At 35.6% G+C, this 19,987-nt stretch overlaps 2 protein-coding genes across 4 annotated transcripts; both read left to right on the top strand.

The window, feature by feature from the left end:
• The first annotated feature begins 4,976 nt into the window (after window positions 1-4,976).
• Window positions 4,977-11,108, top strand: LOC110693249 (probable E3 ubiquitin-protein ligase HERC3). 2 transcript variants are annotated; one of them, XM_021870404.1, is made up of 6 exons: window positions 4,977-6,281; window positions 6,968-7,177; window positions 7,270-7,380; window positions 8,290-8,658; window positions 8,776-8,883; window positions 10,385-11,108. In XM_021870404.1, exons 1-6 carry the CDS (start codon window positions 5,958-5,960, stop codon window positions 10,724-10,726), a joined length of 1,464 nt encoding a protein of 487 aa, XP_021726096.1. In that variant the 5' UTR covers window positions 4,977-5,957; the 3' UTR covers window positions 10,727-11,108. The 2 variants fall into 2 exon arrangements, with proteins under 2 accessions (XP_021726096.1, XP_021726095.1); XM_021870403.1 differs by having other exon boundaries at window positions 4,985-6,281; window positions 6,965-7,177.
• A 184-nt stretch (window positions 11,109-11,292) lies between these two features.
• LOC110693248 lies at window positions 11,293-18,948 on the top strand. Of its 2 annotated transcripts, XM_021870402.1 has the most exons (6): window positions 11,293-11,856; window positions 12,685-12,747; window positions 14,824-17,715; window positions 17,806-18,397; window positions 18,484-18,537; window positions 18,631-18,948. In XM_021870402.1, the coding sequence occupies exons 4-6, from the start codon at window positions 17,852-17,854 to the stop codon at window positions 18,724-18,726; spliced, it is 696 nt and encodes a 231-aa protein (XP_021726094.1). In that variant the 5' UTR covers window positions 11,293-11,856; window positions 12,685-12,747; window positions 14,824-17,715; window positions 17,806-17,851; the 3' UTR covers window positions 18,727-18,948. The 2 variants fall into 2 exon arrangements, 1 of the variants encoding a protein (XP_021726094.1); XR_002505568.1 differs by lacking the exons at window positions 14,824-17,715; window positions 17,806-18,397.
• The last annotated feature ends 1,039 nt before the right edge of the window (window positions 18,949-19,987 follow it).

Raw genomic sequence — 19,987 nt, 5'->3', positions numbered from 1 at the left:
AAGGATGCGGAGTAGCATTCTCAAATAAACCTCATGCAATCTTACGTCCTAGATTTAATTGTAAGCACTCAAATTATAAGTTGGAAAGGAACTCAATGAGGCACGTTATTAAAATAATATAACTGGAATAAAAATTGTTTTATTGATTTATGATAAAACTATTTTTAAATAAATAGATTTAATTTTGGAAAAGATATTTTATAATTAACGTAATCTAATTAAATATTTTGAATAAGATAATTATCTTTTTAAGTTTAATTATCCTATTAGTTTTGAATAAATAAATATTTTATAAAATATCTTTTTCAAATAAAATCTTTTCAAATAAAATCTTTTAAACAGAATATTTGAAGAAGTCAACAAACCGTTTTCTTGATCGCATGATTTTCTCAAGCTACGGTTTTCTTGAGCTATAATGTAGCATCAATTGTTGAGTACGTGGGTTAATGAGAAGTTTAGGAAACTTCCACTAACTTAACCACTTGTCACTAATATCCACTAATTGAAAGTGGGTGTTGACATGTGTTGGTTAAGGTGGAAGTTAATGACTAATCTTCTCTATAAAAGCCACGAAAGCTAAAACATTCCAGTATACATTAATAACGTGAAGAGAAGTTCTGTTACATCTCTTATATTCTTGAGTGTACTAAGTTCTTGTATTGCTATTTGTAATCAAGATATTTGGGGATTGGGATTGTGAGATTTGTAATCAGTGAGGTTAAAGAAATTTCAGAGTCCAAATTTCTATGAGAGTTGGGAACAAGTTCCAATCTTGTGGAACTTGGTACGGGGTTTTATTCTTCACTTGTAAAAGAGTTTATTTACATAGTGAAAAATTATAAAAGCCTATATTATCTCTCTTTACTGTTCTACTTAGTTTTAATTCCGCAAAAAGTTCTAAACTTCACTGCTTTTACAATTCACCCCCCTCTTGTAGTAGCCTATTAGGCTTTCACAAACAGATGTTACATAAAGTTCAAACATAAACTACAGATTTCAGACTAAAACTATATGACCCTCTTAGAGGCATTCCATTCTGGATAGGCAGCTAATATATACTAACCTAATTGGTTAATGCAGGGTGTGTTTGATTCGGTTAGTGCACTCATGTGTTGTTTCAAAGGTGTCAATCAAACAACAAAAGAAGATAACATGTGACAATTACACATAGTAGCTTCTCTTTAGGTTGAATGAGGAGACAGTAGGAATTTGATAACATACTACCTCCATTTTTTGTTATTTGCAACAATTACTAAAATTGGGTGTTTTGTATTATTTGCAACAAAGCTATTTCTTTCCTATTTTAGTAACATTTTTCTGTGAAAATGACTAAAATACCCCCACTTAAAAATTATTAGCACATAATACAACACATAATTACAACTCATTATAATCCTAATCTGAATTAATTATCTAAGTCTTCCCACCCTAAAAATCAGATTCATCTCAATTCATCTCCCCAATTATCTTTCTCTCTCCTCCTTCATCTCTCATTTCCTTTTCTTCATCTCTCATCAAATTCCAAACCTTTGTTAAAGAAGGTTCCAAATCTGGTTGTTCGTCGGTGGTTTGCTTGTATTTGTGGTTGGATTTGGTGGTTTGTGGGAGGGTCAGCAGGTTTGTGGGGGTGCATCGTGGGTGAGTTAGCTGGGTTCGTGGTTGGGTTTGCTGAGTTCGTGGTTGGGTTTGCTGGGTTCGTGGGGGTTAATTTTGGTGGTAGTCGAAAGGTTTCGGTGGTTCATGGTTGGATTTGGTGGTTTGAAAGGTTGGTTTTGGTGGTACTCTAAGGATTTGGTGGTTTGTGGGTGGGTTTTGCCGGGTTCGTCGGTGGATTCCGATGGTTTTGGGTTGTGGGTTTCGGTGGCTTTGGCGGTTCCTGTGGTTTTGGGTTTGGTGGTTCTGGGTTTCGTGGTGGTGGTGGTTTAATTGGGGCTTTCGGGTTTTTTGTGGTTGTTTTCGGTGGGTTTTGGTGGTTGTTTTCGTTGGGTTATGGTGGTTTTCGCTGGGATTTGGTGGGTTAGTGTTATTTGGTGCGTTTTGGTGGTTTCCGATGGATTTTGGTAGTTTTCAGTGGGTTTTGGTGGTGGTTTCCAGTGGGTTCGTGTGTGTTGGTGGCTTTCGACAGGTTCTGGCCTGGGTTTTCAGTGGGTTCAGTGGTGGTGGTGGTTCATAGTGGGTTCGGTGGTGGTGGTGGTTTACGGTGGGTTCGGTGGTGGTGGTGGTTTACGGTGGATTCGGTGGTGGTGGTGGTTCTGGGTTTGGTTGTTGGGTTCTGATTGATTGTGGGTTTTTTTTTAAAAAAATTGGATTAGTTCTTAAGTACATGCCCTTATATTTCAATAATCATGTTTAAAAACTTTTGCCTTGGCCTCCGCAACAGGTACAATTGTTACAAATAACAAAAAACGGAGGAAGTATATAGAAAAGCTCCAATTGAAAAATATCACATACTATGTGACAATTACAAATAGTAACTTCTCATAGTGTTTCTATTATCACTCTTGTTGATGAAATCAATTCAAAAATGCAAGTGGCAAGCTTAAGAAAACTCATGTTCTATTAGTTGTACTTTCACATTATTATATCCATGTTAAAGGCAAGTTTAAGGATTACTGCAAATCATGGGCCTTCTATAAAGCAGATCTAATTACACACCTACTATTTAAACTAAACCTTAATTTGAAACAAACACCATGAAACTCGGTGCAAGCAGGGCAGTCTCAAGAAGCAGAAGATAATATAATTTAGTATGTTTGAGATATGGCATTCTCCCAGCATATGGTAAAAACATTATTGAAGAATATAAACAAAGGACATAAATCATACCTTCATATAAGTTAGCCTAAGCAGAAATGATTGTTCAATAGTAGCTTTTTATGTAAATGATTGTTCAATAGTAGCTTACGTCAGTATATCTCTTACATAAATTATAGCTCTGTTCAATTGACTGAAATGAAAACCTAGAAACTGCATTTTAACTAATGATCTAAAGCAAGAACTAATGGAATTACAGCAAGAAAAAATTCTAAAACAAAAAACCCCCAATTTGCAGGTCATAATTCGTTCTCAGTTTTTAAAATAAACACCCTAATGTTAAAGATAAACACCCAAAATACTAGCCTAATCAGAATTCGTTCTTAGTTCAGAAAATAGAATAAACATCACCTTTTGAGAGTAACACTGAGGGTTATGGCAAGCGATTCACCTGAGAATAAGCAAAATCAGAGCTAATGAGGAAGGGCGATGACCGCTGAGGCTTAGGGCGAGTGAGAGGATTCGACGGTAACCAGTGAGGGGAATTCGACGGTGAAAGTTAGGGTGGGTGAGAGAAGAAGAGGGAAAAGGGAGGAAGAGGGTTCATGTGGAAGAGCGAACTCAATTCGGTGGGTAGGAAAATGAGGGTTTAGGGTAAGAACCAATTATTGATTTGCAGCGGTTAAAATTAATAACCCTGCTAATCAATATTTTCGATTTAAAAGAAGGGGTTATTGCTTGAAACCACAGGGTACGTTATATTCGTCTGATTTGAATTTATCTGATCTTATTTGAACTTATTAGCTCTTATTTTAGTTATAAATTAAACTTAGATAGCCCTAATTAACCCTTATCATAACTTATTTTAACTTATTTTTCTTGAACTTATTAACTCTTATCTGAACTTATTAATCCTGAAATAAGTGGAAATAAGATGAAAAGAACAGGGCCTAGATATCATGTATAAGTAAACTCACTTTAATTTGCTACGCTTTGCCTAAAATGCGGAAAATTAATAACAGCAAATAAAAAATTTCTTGTAGTGAAATACAACATTTAAGTAAATTATACTAAAATTCTGGGCATGGGGTGGGCCATCCATCGATAAATGTAGTAGTACTGTATATTCATTCAGTTGTAGTAATAAATTTATATATAAGTAGTACTGAAGATCCAATTGTATTATATAAACTTTCAGTGGAACAATTAATACGTAATCCTCATCACGTAATGGCAATCTGGTAAAAAAAAAATAAAATTGATCCACCTACACCTATCTCTTTCTATCTCTCTCCTCATTTCTCTCTCTACCATGTGCTTTTAGAATATTTTAATTAATTAAAGTTATGTATTTATACTCCATTAGTACTTCCTTGCTAATTGTCAAACAGGAGTTTATGCAAAATCCTAAAAACACACCTACTAACCAATTAGATCATGACATGTCAACCACTCAACCCTCATACAACCATGCTTCGGGAATCTTCTGTAGCCCACATCTATACAAGTCGTTATTTAAAAAAAACACAGCAACATCATTTGAAACTTCTTTTCCATAACTCCCAAGTTCCAGCATTCAATATATCCACGTGTCATTGCTCTAGCTACAAACTACAATAACTAAATTAAGATCTAGGAATCACTCCATTTCACCAATTAGAGATCAGAAATGCACAATTTGATGAGGTTATTGTTTAGGCATATATTCCATATTACACTAATTGGAGCTCAGAATTGCACAATTTGATGAGGTTATTGCCTAGGCATACACTCCATATTACACCAATGAGAGCTCGGAATTGGAGAATTTGATGTGGTTATTGTCTGGGCTTATACTCATATACAAAAAATAATGTTCTATGTAGCTCTTAGAACTGCAAATAAGCATTAAATAACTTTTTTTTATTTAGTACTCCATACTCTGCATAAAATTAAGGATTGCATGATCAAATCATGGGCAAATCATTGTCGTTAATGATTTTTTTTATTTTATTTTATAAAGGGCAATTTATATTTCGTTTATATAACATTAAGTTTTCTATTTCCTTTTTATCTAAGCTAATTTGCAAATGAACCATTTTTTCAATAATTTAAAAAAGAAAAAAAAATTCAAACAAGACATATGTGTACAAAGTACTCGTATAAACTATCCTTTATAGAGCTGTTATTTGAAATTAAGATAGTAATATTTTAAGATTATGAACTTATCATAACCAATTAAAAATTGAGATTTAAAAGGAAAACCATGTTCGGAGTATAGGATTAAATTATGACTCAAACTATATACAATGTAATTCAATATTAAAAATGAAATTACAGATATCACCCTTACAACTTTAATAGATTAAATAAGTGGCATTCACTACATAATTTGATATATAACCCAAAATATAAATTTTGAACAATCTACCACAAAAATTTAAATTTCAAACAATCTACCTCAAAAATTTAGAGCATTTAATTTCGAAATGAGACTTGATTACCATTGACTTGAACATAAAAAAAAAAAATAAAAAAAAAATAAAAAAAAAAAAATAAAAAAAATCAAATACGGAGTACTACAACATTTAAACTGAAACCAAATAACCCGATTACCACCTCAACGTAATACAGAAAGTACAATATTCACAAATTTAAAAATAGGCCTGCAATTTGATTGTCTGCACTGCTTTTATTCACATTCTCTCTCTTTATAGTGGAGACTTTGTCAGTTGTCACCAACTCTTTCTGTCTCTCATGTCCAAATAATACATCTTCTTTCCTTCTTCCACCATTTCAGCTCCCACAAAAAAAGTCGATTTTTCGGCAATTTTCGCTAAATTTCCACTCTCAATTTCCTTAATTACCTCAACTTTTACCCCTACATTTGATTTCTTCCCTAATTTCGATTCTTCATTTCTTAATTTTCTTCAATTAACCCTAAATCGCCTCCAATTTCCGAAGAAATCGCGAATTTAGGGTTGGGTGATTGATTTTACTACTTCTCATGTTTAATTCTCTACCAAATTCTCCCAAATCGCCTGTGCATTTCACATCAAAAACCCCATTTCCTTACTCAATTTCTCATATTTTTCTTCCTTCCGATGTTTTCTTCATATTATACTTCAATTGCTCTCGTTTTCGCCTAAAATTTTATGATCCCTCTAATTTCAATTGAAAATTAATCGTGTTGTTGAATTGTAATTTTGTTTCCTGATTTAGAAATGGCGGTATCAATTGACGAGTTACCCTCTCATATTGTGTTAGAGATTTTAACTTCAGGAAGGTTAAGTGCTGCTGATCTTGTTTGTTTGGAATTGGCTTCTTCCATTTTTGGAGGGAGTCAAGGGTTATACCCTTTGAAATTTCGCTCTTTAGCTGATTTAGCGGCGTTTCAGCTATGCGTTTCGCACTCAGTTTACGCCCCCATGAGTTTCGAAACTCGAAAGGAGCTCTTTGATCGGTGTGGTGGGAATTGGAAGAGGGTTTTGAGGTTCTTGCAGTCTGTTGAACAAGCTTCTGATATTGTTAAGACTTCAGCTGGCAATGTATTGCTTTTTCTGATTCTTAAACTTTCTATTTTTTATCATAATAGGATTTCTTGATTAAATTTAATTCTAGTAAAAAGTGAAATGTAGCTCATCTAAGCTATATGATGTAGTATTGCTACTTTATGATGATTTTTGGCTAAATAGTTTGAAGCAATTCTAAGAATTTCTTAGCATTGTTACACTAGTTACTTTGGTTGCAATGTATTGTTAACTTTGTTGATTGTTGCTTGTTTTGTTTGGTTGAATTTCTATGTTTACAATAATTTATCATGTCTTAGATTGCATATGAAATTTTATGTTCTGGGAATATACTATTTTAGCTGAAATTGATTTGAATTTTTTTGATTAGGTGATTTCTACAGTAAGAGATATTAGCTCAAACCAGTTATGCTTGTGTTTATACTCTGTATTTATTAAGGTTGTGTTGGTCATGTGGTGTGGGATGGACTTATTATTGTATGTTTGGTGGAACATCAGGAATGCTTTGCTTTAATACTTTAGCTTTACTAGGGAGCTGAAGTATTTGATCTTTTTTTCTGGATTGAAGAACTGGCTAAATCTTTTGTGCTGTACTGCTGTGTGACTCTTATTTTTTTTTTTGAGTTGTAGTATTGTAAACTAGTTTCTGTTTCTTTCTTTGAGGATGACTCTTTTGTTGCTTATGCTGTTAAATTATTCAGCAGATGCAGATAAAGGCGGGGAGATATCACACTTTGCTTGTCAGCAATTCATCAGTTTACTCTTGTGGTTCCAGCTTGTGTGGAGTTCTTGGTCAGGGTTCAGAAATGACGCAATGCGGGTCATTTAGTCGGATAAGTTTTCCGCCTTCTTCGCCTGTAGTCCAAGTTTCAGCTTCACACAATCATGCTGCTTTTGTTACATTGTCTGGAGAGGTTTGTGACATTATAATTTTTTTTGTATACACTTTGATGGCTTATATGTCTCAGCTATTGATTGTTAATTAGAAAATCTTTTGATGGTACAGGTCTTCACATGTGGAGACAATTCCTCATTTTGTTGTGGGCATAAAGACACAGGTCGACCCATTTTCCGGCCTCGGTTGGTTGAAGCTCTGAAAGGCATTTCTTGTAAGCAAGTAAGAATTTTTGGTATTTTATGAACTGCTCACTTACTTGTCTTGTTTTCTTTGGTTAGATTTGTGATTCGTTCATTTACATATCTTTATATGGGCTAATATAGATTGTTCTTAGCATTTGGCTCAAGTTTTTACATTTTATGGTTTTGTTGATTACTGAATGTTTGGAATAGCTCTTTGCATCTTTTTTGGTTTTATTTTATTATTACTTTATTCTTTGTAAAATCAACTATATTTAGTTGATCATATGCTATGAAAACAAGCCCCTCTATAAGTTTAGAAGGGTCTCTATTTAAATCATTATGTATTGTTGGCTTGTTACCTCACTATATTGTCATGTATACATGATGCGGCTCTATTTTTGGGGATGCGTGTGAGTATTGGTTGTCTATAAAGGTCGGTTCTTTCTAGTGTGTGGAGGGCTACTTATATAGATTCTTTGGGTTCCATTTGACTTTTATAGTTTTTTAGGCCAAATTAATGGCAATCATATTTCATTACTAAAGGTTACACTAAATTTGGGTTTTGGACTTTGGTTTGTTTGTGGAAAAGGGGGACAGGAAAGGTGGGGGAAATGGTGAAATTTGATGCCATTAATTTGGCCTAAAAAACAATACAAGTCAAATGGAACCAAATAAAATGATACAAAAGAATCATTTGACTTTTATGAGCACTGTAACATTATCGCTATTCACTCCCTTTTATCTTTGGTATTTTGGTAATGAAGCTTAGAGTCATATCTGCATTTCTGCATCCCCTCTACACACCTTGAAGGTCACAATTCCTCCAAGGGGAAAAGATAGTTAATCATGAATTATCTGTTGAGTGTTGACTGCCTTGCATAATATATGTTTAGCTGATCTTTTCTTTCCCCAGGACAGCATTTATTGAAGTCTGTAACTTGTGCAGGTTGCTGCAGGGCTTAGTTTTACTATGTTTCTCACTAGAGAAGGCCATGTCTACACATGTGGAACAAACACGCATGGGCAGCTTGGTCATGGTGACACAATGGATAGACCTATGCCAAAACTTGTTGAACTTCTTGAGAGTGTTGGCTCTATAGTTCAAATTTCAGCTGGTCCCAGCTACTCCATAGCTGTGGCTCATGATGGGACAGTGTACTCATTTGGTTCAGGTACTAATTTCTGTTTAGGCCATGGGGAACAGCGAAATGAACACCAGCCCCGGGCTATCTTGTCATTTAGAAGAAAAGGTATTCATGTAGTTCGTGTCTCAGCCGGTGATGAGCATGTAGTGGCCCTTGATTCTTGTGGATATGTAAGTACATTCAAGCCGATTGATCTTTTATGTCAAGTATGATACTTAATATATTATTTGATCTCCAGTATACCTTTCTAACTCTTGTGCCTTTTTTTTTCTTTTCATTTCTTTAAGGTGTATACTTGGGGCAAAGGTTATTGTGGTGCGTTGGGTCATGGAGATGAGATTGAAAAGACAACTCCAGGAATTGTAAGCAGCCTGAAGAATCATCTTGCTGTGCAGGTTAGTATCTTTTTACAATGTTTAAATTCAAATTTAATATAGAATTCTTGCAGCCTAGTTCTGTAAATTGTCTCAGTATTTATTTTATTTTTTGTTGTTGCTGTTTGGAGTTTGAATTAGAAGATGTAAAATGTGTGATCTGGACCTTCCCAATCCTTACTGACCTCATGACCCCAAATTAGAAAGTAGTGGCTGGCCTGGCTCCTTCTTGTGGAGAGTCCATACTACTCCGTATAACGTTGGATTGTTTAGATTGAACTTGCTTTAACGCCTAAATCCACCCTAATGTAATGATTTCGGAATAATAGTCCAAACCTAAACTGAATTGCTTAAGGTAATAGATCCAAATTGAATCATTTCAATCAGTTCAATTTGGATCTAACCGAACCTTATTCGAAAATTACAATTTGCAGAAAGCCCATTTTGGGATATTTTATGCTATTTCATTTTAGGATAAAGCAACAACCATCTTAGCAACTTAACAAATGGCCAAAACTCCAAATGCAAATCTTTCATACATGAAAAATATTGAGGCATTTTAAAATGCTCAAACTATCAAATTTACTTTTGAAAGGAGTTACTGTACTAGAGTGCAGGACTGATTAAAACAAAAAGAGTTCTCCAGCTAAAAATAATTTTTCTATAATTAGTTCTGTCTAGGAAGCACATAAGCTAAAATTTTGATTAAATGAGCCCACCCCCCAACCCCCCCCCCCCCCCCCCCTCTACTTCAATCAAGTTTCTTCTTTAATCCAACATGATGAAGGACAATGGAGGGAATGCAAGAATGAGGAGATGGTTTGTGCACCTAAGCAAAAGGCAGTGCATAATGTATAATTAATACTTTGTAATATAAATTGATACCTTGTTTCAATATATCAATTTTCACATTGCAATGTAACACTTTGATGGAAGTTAATCCTCCTAAAGTACGATGAGCAATGTGCAAACTACATCTTTACCAATTAATGACTTAAGTCACTAATCAAGCTGTTAATAAAATGAATATGTTAATTGTTTTACCAATACTTGCCCAGAGTTCACATACCTCTAATTATTAAATACAGTCCAATTTACCAATTTGAATCGAATTGAGTGGACTTTCAGTTTCTTCCAAATAACTTGCACCCTGAACTATTCAGTATCTGTAGCGTCAAACTGGGGCTGATATCATGGCAATTGGATCTTTCATTTCCATATTCTCTTATCTTTGTTTCTTTTCTTTCTATGTTCATTGTGTTTTGGGGGGTGGGGAAGAGGTTTTTAAGGGGAAGAAGGGAAGGAGCAAAGGAAGGAGCAAAGGGTATCTGCCTAGCTGGTGTTGCAACTGTGTGCTATACAACATTCTGTATGGCAAATGTATTTTTGAAAAAAGGTCACCTTTACCCTTTTATTTGGGAGAAACCGTCAGTTAGCCATTGCCAAAGTTTATACTGCAGTAATTTTTCTTGCAGTGACTATTATAAAAGCTTCCATTACTAAACCTTATTGTTACCCGCAGGTTTGTGCTAGTAAGAGGAAAACTTATGTTCTAGTGGACACGGGCTCTGTTTATGCCTTTGGGTGGATGGCCTTTGGTAGCCTTGGATTTACAGATAGGGGAGCATCTGATAAGGTCACTAGGCCACGTATCCTTGATAGCTTGAGAGGTCACTATATTTCTCAGATATGTACTGGCCTATATCACACAGTCGTCATCACAAACAGGGGCCAAATTTTTGGCTTTGGGGATAATGAAAGAGCTCAACTTGGACTCGACTCCTTGAGAGGCTGCCTTGAACCAACAGAAATATTTGTTGATGAGATGATGGATAATGCTGTTGCCGACAAAGCAAATGTCTGAATTGGTTTGGAAGGACTGAAGTGCTTGATGATTGCCATGCAAAGTGCTTTCTTGTTAGCTGAGGTCCTGAGGATGAATCATTGGTAAAAGTTATGTCATGGTTTGGTGGATATTGATTGGTGGCAGTTTTATTAGAAATGGTTGTAGCTGAGAGATGTATTGTTTGAACCGTACAAGTGTTCTGTCTTTCCAGAACGGTATTCCTCTTTAATGTGCAGGATTTTGACAAATTATTAGATGAATAGATTGAAGAAGATAAAAGATCTTTGTTTTCCAAAAAACTAAAAATGTATGTTAGCAAAGGAAATAATACGGGACCTGTAACCTCTCCGACTCATTCAATGTAAGTGAATAGAGTAAGGCCTCGTTCACTTCACCTTAATTTTGTTGAACTGAAATTATTTATACTGACCTGAAATTATTTTTGCTGAATTTAAATTATTTTTACTATATTGAAATAAATTTTATTGAACTGAAATTATTTTTGTTGAACTGAAATTATTTTTACTGATTTTCTATTATATTTCTTCTTTATAGTTATTGAATTTTACTGAACTGAAATTATTTTTACCAACTGAATTTATTTTTACTGAACTGAAATTATTTTTATTTGATATTATTTTTTTAAGGTGAAGTGAGCGGGGGCTAAGTGAGTAACAAGGACGTATTAGCCTAATTTGTTGTGTGCATTATATATATATATATTTTTTCCTGGTGTTTAGAGAGCCACAAGGGCGGGTGGTGAGAATCGATCATTTGAACTTTATTAAATTAATAAGCAAATAATCTAATTTAAATTCTCTTTTTCTATACACCAACATATTTTATCAATGGTGTTAGTAACCCAAATATAGAGAGCTTAAACTCCCATTTAAGCCCAATCTACAAATTTCTACTCCCACTTAAGTTTGGAAACCAAGCCCACATACACATCTAAAAACCCCAAAAACCCTTAAATTCTTCCCCCTCGTTCACGTCAATTTAATCTCACTGCTTCCCCCTCCTTGCTTTAATTTTCACGATCATGAAGAGAAAAAAAAAAAAAAAGAACGCTGCCATAGCTGCTGCCGCCTACTCAACCACTGCCACCATTGCTCCCCATCTAGACCACCCCAGCCGCTTCGCTGCCGGTTTTGCCTCCCTTCTCCCTTCCTCCTTCCTTCCTTGTTTCTGCTTTTCCCTTATTATTATTGTTAAAGATTGTTATTTTAATTTATGTTGTTAGTTTTAATTACTTTAATCATGTTTAAATTTCTTAAAAGCATGAGAAATTATCAAGTTTATAAATTATGTGTAGTTTAAATTTTCAGATTACATAATTTGTAAAATTAGGGCTTTAAACTTGATTATTTGGGGATTTTAGGGCTAAATTCGTATTAGGGGATTGGACTAACCCTATGTTGATTATATTAGCATATAATTTTTATTGCTAGTATTAAAATTAATTTCCAGATTTGAATTATGTTTATTTTAGGGTTTAAGTTGTGAAATTTGAAGGTTTGATCAAGTAATTATGAAACTAATTGAGTTCTAATTATATATTTCAAGTTTAGATTGTTGTATTCATACATTCTATTATTAAATTAAATTTTCAGACTTTTAGTCTTGGTTTTAAAGGTTTTAAATCATGGTTTAATGATGGATTTTTAGGTTTTTAATCTACTAACCTACTATATAATAATTATTTCAAGTAGAGATGTCTATGAGGTTGTTTTATAATCTTAAACTAAATTTTCAGATTATTTTCCTTACTTTAAAGTTGCTGGAATTTCATGTTATAAGCTATATTTTCATGATTTTAACATATAAACTTATAGTTGAACTATTAAATTATTAACTTTGACTATTGTGAATAATTTAAAGGCATTATTTCAATGGTTTAAGGGGTTTTAAAGTAAGTTAGTATTGCTGTAAATTTTATTGCTTGAGTATTGATGAATTATTGTTGTTTGGTTTAGGAGAGGACTTTGTAGAGGGCGATTTCTAGTTCCTATAGTGGCCAACCAACTCGTTTACTCAAGGTACGTACAAGGATACGAAAACCTTGACTTTAGAAGCATGTTTAAGGACTTGGAAAAATTTAGAATCATGTTAGGGAAACTTGTAGATTGGTTGAAATTGTTTGGTAGTGAGTTTGATTGATGATTAATGTGATGATTGGTTTAATTCATGTATGAGAAATGAGTATTGATTTTTCTTGTAAGTATTATTTATGCAATAACTTGCAAGATGAGCTTAGAGGCAAAGGTACATGAATATATGGAATGAGTTATTTTATTATTCGTTCATTATTATTGAAATGGAATGAGTAAAGAAAGAATTAAAGTCTTATAAGACGAGGTCGAGGATTTGAGGTGCCTTATGCACTTAAGGTGTTTATACACCGAGGTAGTTAAAGGATTCAATAATAAATTTTGTTTGTCACTAATAAATCAAGAATTGAATTGGAATTTTGAATTGCTTGAATGATTAATGTTTGATTGGTTGTATTATTTTGCATTAGAGTCATCACCAAGTTTAAATTGGTAAATCACGTAAAGTGCAAGAAGGATGAGTAATAAAACTCTGGATTTGTGCACATCTAGTGTAATGACAAACAGGGGTTGGGGTACACGAGGTATTAGCCGTGCATTTTTCTAGAGGCCGTCTGATCTACGACTCTCTTGTTTTCAAATACTTTTTAAAACTATAAGGAGTTAGATGAGATCTCATACTAGCTATGGCCACGGAGTCGCGCTCGTCTACCATTGGATGTTTATTGATGTTTTCGAAAGGAGGCATAGGGTTTTCTTTTATTGATGTTCCAAATTGGAGCATGAGGAGACAACCTTGTCTATTGCTTAATCCAATGAATAAAATGAAATGAATGATTTATTATTAATTAGTGAAGTCTTAGTAATGTTAACAGTTGAGGCATGTGTTTGAGTCAATAATTAAATTGTGTGTGTTGATTGATTATTAGTAGCATGCTAGGAATTCTTTTTAAACTTCGTAGCCTCTATGTACTCAGCATTGCTGATTGCGTGCTTTTGTGTGTCTTTTTCTTGGTCATGGTCTTCGCCCATCAATGACCCTGTAATGATCGAATCTTTACACTTGTAATATTGGGGAGCAGACTTATCACAGGTGTTCATATAGTTTGGACTTGCATCAAGGTGGTGGGATTTTGAGTGGAGAGTTGGTTATTGTTTGCAGTTTATTTCATTTTATAGTCATGAATTCATTTAAAACTCTAGTTTGATTTATTTACTACTTTTGTTGGGTTTTGAATAAGAGCCTTAATGGTTCCAACTTGTAAGACTTAACTTGGTTTTGCTCTTTGGTTTTGAAACTTATTTATAACTGAGTTAGTTTTTCCGTTGTTAAATTTTGAATTAGGCTTAACGTTTGAACACGTGGCGGTAGCACGTCAGTAATTCTCTTGGATTTTATTAAGGAAAAATTTATGGGAGTAATCCCACCTTTAGGACATTCTTTTTTTAATAATCCCACCTTTGAGATATTATTTAATAATCCGACCTTTGGGTACCTTTAATTTTTATTGGTCCCATTTTACTTGGAACTGGCTAACAAGGTAAAGCCTTCTTACGTGGACTTGGGTTCTATAATTTCCCCTCTAAAAGATGCTAGGTCATCTCTCCCTCCTCCCAACCACCCTCGTTAATGTTTGAAAGAACTCCTCCCTCATTACTCACTTGAACAGAGCCTGTAAAAAAATTTCGTCAGCCATAATTGAAGCTTCAACCACTTGAGTACGGTGCCCTAAAGTCTGAAGCTTCCATTCTTGGTGATATTTGGACAGCAAAGAACTCCATTTTAGGAAAGTTTTGAACCCTAATGTACGCCTGAAATTTTGCTAATTTTGCAAGTGTATCTCGAACCTTAAGCAATTAAACTTGAAATTGATGATTTTGCCTATTGGATTTCAATTTATATGGTACTTATGGGTGCGAATTGTGGTTTGTTTGTCTTATGTTGTGATTTTTTTTTGTTGGTTTATGTTAATTGGGTTCGAACCCTAAATGCTAGGTTTTTGTTGTGTTGTTTTTGTTGGTTTTTGTTGACTGTTAATTGTGCTATAGTTCCTGTTATTTTAGGTATGGGTCGTAAATCTCGTAATATTATAAGCTTGAAAATGTGGCATAGAGGGGTGTTTTAGCAGCTTGACAATGATGGGTTGTGTTATATGAATGGACAAGGTAGAACGTTTAGTGTAGACCCTGATTTACTATGCTCCTTTTATCTTGTGGAGTTGATTATGAAGTGTGCTAGATATGATGGTAGAATTCAGGGCTTTTTATACTTAGTTCCTGGACTTAGTATGGTGGATGGTTTAAGGAAGGTGACAGATGATGAAAGTATGACGAAAATGATACAGGTGGCAGAGAAGCACGGGGGGTGGAGGTATATGCTATGCATGGTGACAATGACCCAATAGCCTTCCCTACTGAACTACAACCTGCTTCCTCAAAACAGACCCAACCCAAAACTGTGAGATCCAAAAAACTACCAATAAAGAGGGGACCACCTGTTAGATCTAGTCCAAGAAATAAAAGTCAGCCATTGACTATTGATGAACCTTCCCAAAAGCCCTTGACAGCTCACTAAAGCCAAAAAAAGATACTCCCACTGAAGTTATTCCCAATCCACCAACCATTACCCTATCTAACCAAAGTACATGTAGAATAAAATATGTTATAAACCCTAATACCATATTTGAAATATCTCAGCCCACTCCCTCTTCCATAGCAGCTGCAAACACAGAAAATGACCCTATCAACAGTTATGAGTGGGAAGATTCAAGGCATGATAGCCCTATCCCCATTAATGATTTGATACCAGATTTGAGCAGTGACAGTGACACAGCTGACCCTAGTTACAACCCACAAGTTGACAAAGGAAAAAGAGTTAGTAGCCAGCCTTTTTTTGGAGAAGTGTGTACAGATGACAGTGGGGAGGAGGATGTGTTACATGTAGAGTTTGATGGTGGTGCTGATATAGGTGAAGAGGATTATGCTTTTGAGGAGGCAGAGGAAGAGCATGAGTAGGAGACTGAAGAGATTTTGAATGAGGACCTACAATATCAGTTTGACAGTGGGGATGAAGAGTAGAACATAGCTAGGCAAAGGGTAAGGGATCCAACTGCCCAGCTTGTTGATATTGCAAGGAAAATCCAAACTGAAGCAGCTAAGGGTGTAAGCATACAGCAGGAGGTTGGGGAAGCTGCAGCTGGTGAACCTTCTGGCCCCCAGAGTGATTATGAACAGAGTGATGAGGAAATACATACCCCACCTAATAGTGGTGAGGAAGATTTGATTCTTGTAAGGAGAAAAAGATTAGGTCTGTTGGTGTCTAAAGAAACAGATTTTGCAACTTTTGAGTGGAAAGTTAGGCAGAAATTTGCAAATAGAGAGGATTTCAAGGATGCTGTAGCAAAGTGTGGAGTGTTGCAGGGTAGAGATGTGAGTATTGTTGTGAGTAACAAAAACAGATCACAGAGGTTAGGTGTCAAATGCATAGGAAGCTGCCCATTCTATGTGTATGCTTCCTGGGATAGTAGGAGAGCTACAATAATTGTGAAGACAGTGAAAGGTGTTCACACTTGTCAGAGAAATATGAAGAGGAACAGGCAGCTCAAATTAAGTTTTGTTGCAAAGCAATATCTAGATGTGTTTAAAACCAGGCCACATTGGCCAGCAAAAGAGATTATTGAGTGTGTAAGAAAGGCATACAGGATGTTGGTCACCAAATACTTTGCCTATACAGTTAAATACACTGCCCATAGACTGTTACATGGGTCAATGCATGACCACTACAACAAGCTAGGAGGGTATTTGAAGGCAATAGAGGAATGCAGTCTTGGAACAGAATTGGAGCTTGTAACTGACACTGAACAACAGGCTTTCCCACCAATTTTCCAGAGACTGTTCATATGTTTTGAAGGTTTGAAACTGGGTGGATGCAAGGTTGTAGGAAGGTCTTAGCAGTGGATGCCTGTTTTCTAAAGACCTTTATGGGGGGTCAAATGTTAGCTGCTGTTGGCAGGGACAGTAATGACCAGATGTTCCCAGTGTGCTAGGCTGTAGTTAAAGGTGAAAACAACTCCAGCTGGGAGTGATTCTTCATGAAACTTGCTGCTTGTCTAAATCTGGAAGAAGGAGAAGGGATCTCAATCATTTCTGATGAGCAACAGGTATGATTCCTAACTTAATTCTTTAGATGAGCTAATTTTATGTACTTTGCCTATAATAGTGGACTATGCTCAATTGAATTCTCTATTATTTGTTTTGTAATTTGACAGAGTATAGTGCATAGTGTCTCAACCGTTCTGCCTAAGGCCTAAGGCAGAGCACAGACACTGTGCTAGACACATATTTGCTCACTGGCACAAGAAGTATAAAGGAGATAAGCTGAAATTGTTGTTTTGGAGGATTGCAAAGGCATATAATATGGCTGATTACAATGAAGGACTTGAGAGTTGAATATGGATGCAGCCAATGACTTCAAATTGCATAGGTCTAAATTATTCTGCAGAGCTTTTCTGAATCCTGCATTAAAGACTGATGCAATTACTTCAAACATAGTAGAGACATTCAATGGGTACATCATTCAAGCAAGGACCAATCATTTGCTCTACATGTTAGAAGACATAAGAGCTACTTTGATGCAGAGATTGGTGGTGAAAAGGCAAGCTATGATGAAAGCCACCTCAATGCTTTGTCCAAGAATTCAAGCCAAGTTGGAAGCTGAGAAGGCAAAGGCTGCAGAATGTGAAGTAACTCCTTCCTCTGAAACCCTTTTCAATGTTAATTACGACTTAGATCAACTAGTGGTGAATTTGGAAAGTAGGAGCTGTACTTGTAGGAAATGGGACATGCTTAGCATCCCATGTTGCCATGCAGTGGCTTCCATATATTTTCTGGGCAAGGAACCAGAGTTGTTTGTGGATAAATGCTACTACAGGGACACTTATTTGTTAGTGTATGCAGGTAACCAATCTACCATTAATGCATGCATTTTGGCCTTTCTTTTCTAGATTTTGTTGTGAACTAATGCCTTTCTTTTCTGGATTTTGTTAGGCTCCATTCCACCAATTCAAGGTGAAAAACACTGCCACTAGTGTCTATGCCTATTGATCCTCCACCAATCAAAATTGGTCTAGGGAGGCCAAGGAAAAATCGAATCAAAGATCTATATGAGAACCCTAAAAAATCTGGTTCCTTGACAAGAACAGGGATTGAAATGACTTGTTCCCTCTACCAAATAAAAGGGAATAATAAAAGAAAGTGCCCTAACAAGGACAATGTACAACCACCTGAACCTGCTCCAAAAAGGGCAAGAGGGAGGCCTCGCAAGGATGCTGAACATACTGCAACTGCAGCTGCACCTCAACCTACACCAACATCTGTGCAATCCACTCAGGCTACACCCTCTTCTAAGCAACAAATTGATACAACCCACCACTCCCTAACTGCTCAACCTACCATGCTTGGTAGAGGAGGAAGAACAATAATAATGGGTAGGGGATTAAGGGGTGGAAGGGGTAGAGGAGGTGCTGCTGGCAATGCTGAAAGGGGAAGGGGTTCAGATGTTGCTGGCTCTAGCAGAGGTGCTTCAAGTGGGAACAGGGGAGTAGGAAGGGGCAGGGGTAGTACCAGAGGAAGGAACCGGGTATATTTTCATAGTTGTACATAGCTTATTTGTATGTTGTAACTTGTATTTTGTTGCTTATTTGGTGATGTGTTATAACTGTTCAGGTCCCAGAAGGTGTAGGTGTATACATTGCATCAGATGGATCTGCAATGACTAGTGTAAGTGCCTTTATGTTGTCACTTTATGTGTGTTTGATTTAGCTTGCAATTAATGTTATACTAATGTTAATCTGCTGTTGTATCTGTGTGCAGACCCAAGCCAATCAAAGGAGAACAACATCAGCTATGGGCTGGTTCCAGTGCAGTCAAGAAAGTCAACGTTCCACCTTACATCAACCAACTCAATAGTCAACTAAGTAGTGGCATGAACAGTGACTCACTTTTGGTGTAATGAACTAATTCAGTGTTGGTACCTTGTTTATGTAAGCTTTTGGGAATAGTTTTCTGGGCATGTTGGCTTATAGAAGCCAATATGCATATTACAATGTAATGGCATGAACCATGGCAGGGTTCATTTTGTGTCTTTTGGACTAAACATTGTCAACTTATTATGTTCAATATAACAACTTTTTGAAATGTGTTCATTTCTATATGATAATTCACAACAAGAAATAGGCCAAATTCCGACGGAAACGTTCCGACGGACGTATATTCCGTCGGAAAATTCGACATTTCCGACGGAATTACGACCTGTCGGAAAATTCCGTTGGCAAAAGGAAATTTCCGTCGGAAAATCCCTCGGAAATTTTCCGACGGAATTTATTCCCTCGGAAATTTTCCCTCGGAATAAAACAGGAAAAACAAAAAAAAAATATTTTTCCGACGGAAAATTCCGTCGGAACCTGTAAATAAAACAGGAAAAACAAAAAAAAAATTATTAAAGGATTTTCCGAGGGAATTTCCGACGGACAATTCCGTCGGAAATTCCCTCGGAAAATCTTTATATAAAAATTTAAAAGAATTTTTTTTTATAAAAAAAATAGAGTTTCTGACGGAATATTTCGTCGGTATATTCCGACAGAACTTAATCCGTCGGAATATTCCGTCGGAAACTTTATTTTTATAAAAACCTAACCCTAATTCCCCTTCTCTCCCTCACTGTCTCCGCCTCTTTCTCTCTCCTTTTTCCCCTTCTCTTTCTATCTCCTCTTTCCCCTCTTTTTCCTGTACGTCCTCCTCTCCTTCCTCTCCTTCCTCTCCTCCTTCCTCCTTCCTCTCCTCCTTCCTCTCCTTCGACGACCTCAACAACAACAACAACGAAGGCAACAACATCAACAACGCATAACAACATCAACAACCATAACAACATCAACAAACGCATAGCAACATCAACAACAACGCAACAACATCAACAACAACATCAACAACGCAACAACAACAACAACATTTGTAATTTTTGTAAATTTTGTAAATTTTTGTAATTGTTGGATTGATTTTCTGATTTTTTGTTGATTTCCTTAACTTTTTAATTTTTGTTGAATTTGTAATATTTGTTGATGGATTGATTTTCTGATTTTTTTTCCTTAACTTTGTTTTTGTTGATTTTTTCCTTAATTTCTGATTTTTTGTTGATTTTTTAATTTTGTTTTTAATTTCGATTTTTGTTGGG

Source organism: Chenopodium quinoa, unplaced genomic scaffold (assembly GCF_001683475.1).
Source record: "Chenopodium quinoa cultivar QQ74 unplaced genomic scaffold, ASM168347v1, whole genome shotgun sequence".
NCBI lineage: Eukaryota > Viridiplantae > Streptophyta > Magnoliopsida > Caryophyllales > Amaranthaceae > Chenopodium > Chenopodium quinoa.
Note: the sequence above shows the minus strand (reverse complement) of the source record. Positions and strands in the feature narration are given on the sequence as shown.

Coding starts and splice junctions, on each gene's coding strand:
- LOC110693248 (XM_021870402.1), top strand. CDS start 17,852: ATGCCTATTGATCCTCCACCAATCAAAATTGGTCTAGGGAGGCCAAGG. Junction 18,398..18,483: donor GTACCAGAGGAAGGAACCGG/GTATATTTTCAT, acceptor ATAACTGTTCAG/GTCCCAGAAGGTGTAGGTGT. Junction 18,538..18,630: donor ATGGATCTGCAATGACTAGT/GTAAGTGCCTTT, acceptor ATCTGTGTGCAG/ACCCAAGCCAATCAAAGGAG.
- LOC110693249 (XM_021870403.1), top strand. CDS start 5,958: ATGGCGGTATCAATTGACGAGTTACCCTCTCATATTGTGTTAGAGATT. Junction 7,178..7,269: donor TTGTTACATTGTCTGGAGAG/GTTTGTGACATT, acceptor TTGATGGTACAG/GTCTTCACATGTGGAGACAA. Junction 7,381..8,289: donor AAGGCATTTCTTGTAAGCAA/GTAAGAATTTTT, acceptor TAACTTGTGCAG/GTTGCTGCAGGGCTTAGTTT.